The 3,915-nt window shown below is 37.0% G+C and overlaps 1 protein-coding gene across 3 annotated transcripts in view; it reads right to left on the bottom strand.

The window, feature by feature from the left end:
- Positions 1-3,915, bottom strand: part of LOC106881161 (uncharacterized) — a 47,252-nt gene that overhangs the window by 13,465 nt on the left and 29,872 nt on the right. For all 3 annotated transcript variants that reach the window (XM_014931450.2, XM_052973156.1, XM_052973157.1), the window contains one exon: positions 874-958. In XM_014931450.2, the coding sequence (XP_014786936.1) occupies positions 874-958 (85 nt within the window). The remainder of the gene's footprint in view (positions 1-873; positions 959-3,915) is intronic.

Below are 3,915 nucleotides of genomic sequence, written 5' to 3'. Positions count from 1 at the left end.
GTTCCAACACTGTCTGTTTTTTATGTTTTATTTATATTCCTGCAGAACCAATGTGGGGTATAGAATATGGAATATATAATATAATATACAATATATAATATAAAATAAAATAAAATAAAAATGGATGGCACCATGAAATAAAGTATTGAATGTAGATGAAATATTGAGTGTTCAATATAAAGGATCAAATATATAAATATAAATATATATATATATATATATATAAAGGCGACTCGAGTTTCAGGGCTATTTCCCTTCGTCATGGCCGGTATGACAGACTTTAACAGATATATATATATATATATATACATATATATCATCATCGTTGTTGTTGTTTAACGTCTACTTTCTATGATGGCATGGGTTGGACGGTTTGACTGAGAACTAGCAAGCTGGGAAGCTGTACTAGGCTCTAATCTGATCTGGCAAGGTTTCTACAGATGGATGCCCTTCCTAACACCAACCACTCCAAGACTGTAGTGGGTGCTTTTACATGCCACCGGAACAGGTGCCAGTCAGGCAGCACTGGCATTGATCAGTCTTGAATGGTGCTTTTTATGTGCCATCAGTACAGGTGCCAGTCAGGCAATAACTGGCATTGGCTACGCTTGAATGGGGCTTTTTGTATACACAATGGATTTCATTACAATCTCTGTCAACCAAATTCACTCCCTAGGCATTGGTGGCCCAGGGCTATAGTGGAAGACAGTTTCCCAAAGTGATGCTCAGTGTGATTGACCATATTTTAACATGTTTTAACAAGAAAACCCTGAGAAAGTTCAAAACCTCAAGAGATCTTTGACATGGCATTCAATGAATGAAGGCCTTCACTTCTTGCATTTAATAGAGCGTCTATAGAAATAAGAAACTTACTGAGAGATGGGTCAAGGAAGGTCATTTTTCTCTGCTGACTGACATCTAAAAGACTTTCAAATTCTTCATTGAATTTATTCTTTACCTGAAACAAGAACAATCCAAAAATAAAAATGGTAGAAAGTGTTGCCATGGTTATGATAATAGAGAAAAATTGTGATTCTTGTTGTTTATCTTTTGTCTTTTACTTGTTTCGGTCATTAGACTGTGGCCATGCTGTAGCACTGCCTTGAAGGGTTTAGTCAAAGAAATCAACCTCGGTAATTATCTTTCAGTCTGGTACTTATTTTATAGATCTCTTTTGTTGAACCGCTAAGGCATGGGAACATAAACAAACCAACAACGGGTGTGAAGTGGTTGTGGAAGACAATCACAAACACAGGGACACACACATACACATAAATATATCATTATCATTATTTAAAGTCCACGTCCCATACAGACATGGGTTGAAAGGTTTGACAGGATCAGATGGGTCCAAGGACAGTATTGTGCCCCAATGTCTGCTTTGACATGGTTTCTATGCCTTAATGCCTTTCCTGATGCCAGCCACCAGCATAATAACATCACTAAGCAGTTCACAAGACTACTACTACTACTACTACATACACACACACACACACACACACATATATATATGCACATATATGATCAAGCATATAGTCTGGAAAAGCAAAAAATCAACTGGCGGGTTAGAAGGACATCCCCAACCTAAAAGTAACCAAATTTTTAAAACAATAACATCATCATATTATAATATATTATTCTCGTGTAAAAATCATTCGTTAAATCATCTGTAAAAAAGCTCAACAATCTATATGTTCCTTTTTGTCTGTCCTAGTTCGTCCCCTCTATGTATCCTATTTATTAGGAAATAAAAGAAATCACTTCTCTTGTTGCTTTCATTTGTATGAAACTTCTTTCCTTCTCTGTCACTTCTGGTTATTCTAACTTTCAGCCATTTTCAACACGATTTGAAACGGACTAAAACACATTTTTTCTTTATTCACACCCCCACTTTTCTACATTTTTCCTTCTGTCTAGCTTCCTGAAGAACATTTTAAACTCGAAACATCAAAGCCACTTTGAGATCCATCCATTTCTTCCTGTTTTAAGCTTAATAAATATATTTTATTTTCGCATTTTCTTCTTTTTTTTTATTTTTCTTATATTTTTCTTCTTTTTCTGCATACATACACATATAGTATGTATGCATGTATGTGTGAGTATCTACATGTGTGTGTGTGTGCATGTATGTGTGTGTGTGCATGCATGTGTGTGTGTGAAATGTATGTATATATGGAAATATGAGCGTGAAAATGAATGAAGGACATTTATGTGCATGAATATGTATGTATGTATATGTGTGTACATATACAACATCATCATTATCATCATTTAACGTCTGTTGTCCATGCTGGCATGGGTTGGATGGTTTGACCAGACTGGCACGCTGGAAGGCTGCACCAGACTCCAGTCTGATCTGGCATGGTTTCTACAGCTGGATGCCCTTCCTATCACCAACCACTCCGAGAGGGTAATGGGTACCAGTTGTGTGACACCAGTATCTGCCACAACTATGATTTTATTTGGCTCGAAGGGTCTTCTACTCAAGCATGGCATATTGCCGAAGGTCTCAGTCATTTGCCATTGCCTCCATGAGGCCCAATGCTCAAAAGGTGCTTTTTACGTGCCACTGGCACAGGTGCTAGTTACGCAACACCAGCATATATATACAGTAATCCCTCCGCTATCACAGGTGTTACATTCCAAAATCACCTGTGATAGGTGAAAATTTGTGAAGTAGAAACATTAATGTACTGTATGTTTTTTTATTATTTTTATAATTTGTATATATTTATTTTATCATAAATGCAAAACAACACCATGGAGGAATTGACGTAAGCTTAAATAATAAACCGCAATAGGTGAACCACGATAAGGTAAGGGACTACGGTATCTTTATAAACAGCTGACTTCTGCAGTGTTTCCGTCTATGAAATTAGTATTGCAAAACCATTCTGTGGTGATGATAGAAGACACTTGCTCACAGTGCTGCACAATGGGATTGAACCCCAAAACACAAGGTTACAAATCAAAGCGAGCTTCTTAACAAAGCTGCTATGCATGCACCTATTTAATTCATAAATTACAAAAAAAACAATAAATAAAATAATAAATAAATAAATAAAATGAAGGAAATTTATTGAATTCTAACAACACCTGATAGGAAAGAGATTTATTTGTTTACTCTACCCCTGGTAATTAGTGATGGAAGTCTCTGTGACAGGCTCAGCTAATCATTCATTTTATGTTCAGCTGTTATTTCATGCCTAAACATGTAATCTTTCAAATATTTAGTCTCTGGTTTCAGTTTTGAAACTGGCTGTAATCTTTCATAAGAGGTTATTTATTTAGCTGTTTCACTCCTCCTCCTCCTTCATCTATATCTTCAATTATTTCCTCCTTCTCCCCCAGCTTAACATCCCTCCTCCTCCTCCTGCTATCTCTTATTCCTCCTCTTTCACCACCCTAACATTCTTCCTCCTCCTTTCTCTTCTTCAATATCTTCCTTTTCTTCTTCTCCTCCTCTTTCCCTTCCTCAGACAACCTTAACATCCTTCCTCCTCCTCTTCTCGTTCTTCTTCTATATCTTTCGTTTCTTCCTCCTCCTTCCACCACCTTAACATTCTTCCTCCTCTTCTCTTCTTCCTCTTCTATATCTTTCATTTCTTCCTCCTCCTTCCACCACCTTAACATTCTTCCTCTTCTTTTCTCTTCTTCCATATCTTACATCTTTTTCTTCTTCACCTCCTTCCTCTCCTCTTCAGAGAACCATAACATCATTCCTCCTCCTCTTCTCTTCTTGCTCTTCTATATCTTTCATTTCTTCCTCCTCCTTCCACCACCTTAACATTCTTCCTCTTCTTTTCTCTTCTTCCATATCTTACATCTTTTTCTTCTTCACCTCCTTCCTCTCCTCTTCAGAGAACCATAACATCATTCCTCCTCCTCTTCTCTTCTTGCTCTTCTATATCTTTC

Source organism: Octopus bimaculoides, chromosome 1 (genome assembly GCF_001194135.2).
Source record: "Octopus bimaculoides isolate UCB-OBI-ISO-001 chromosome 1, ASM119413v2, whole genome shotgun sequence".
In the NCBI taxonomy this organism is placed as follows: domain Eukaryota; kingdom Metazoa; phylum Mollusca; class Cephalopoda; order Octopoda; family Octopodidae; genus Octopus; species Octopus bimaculoides.
Note: the sequence above shows the minus strand (reverse complement) of the source record. Positions and strands in the feature narration are given on the sequence as shown.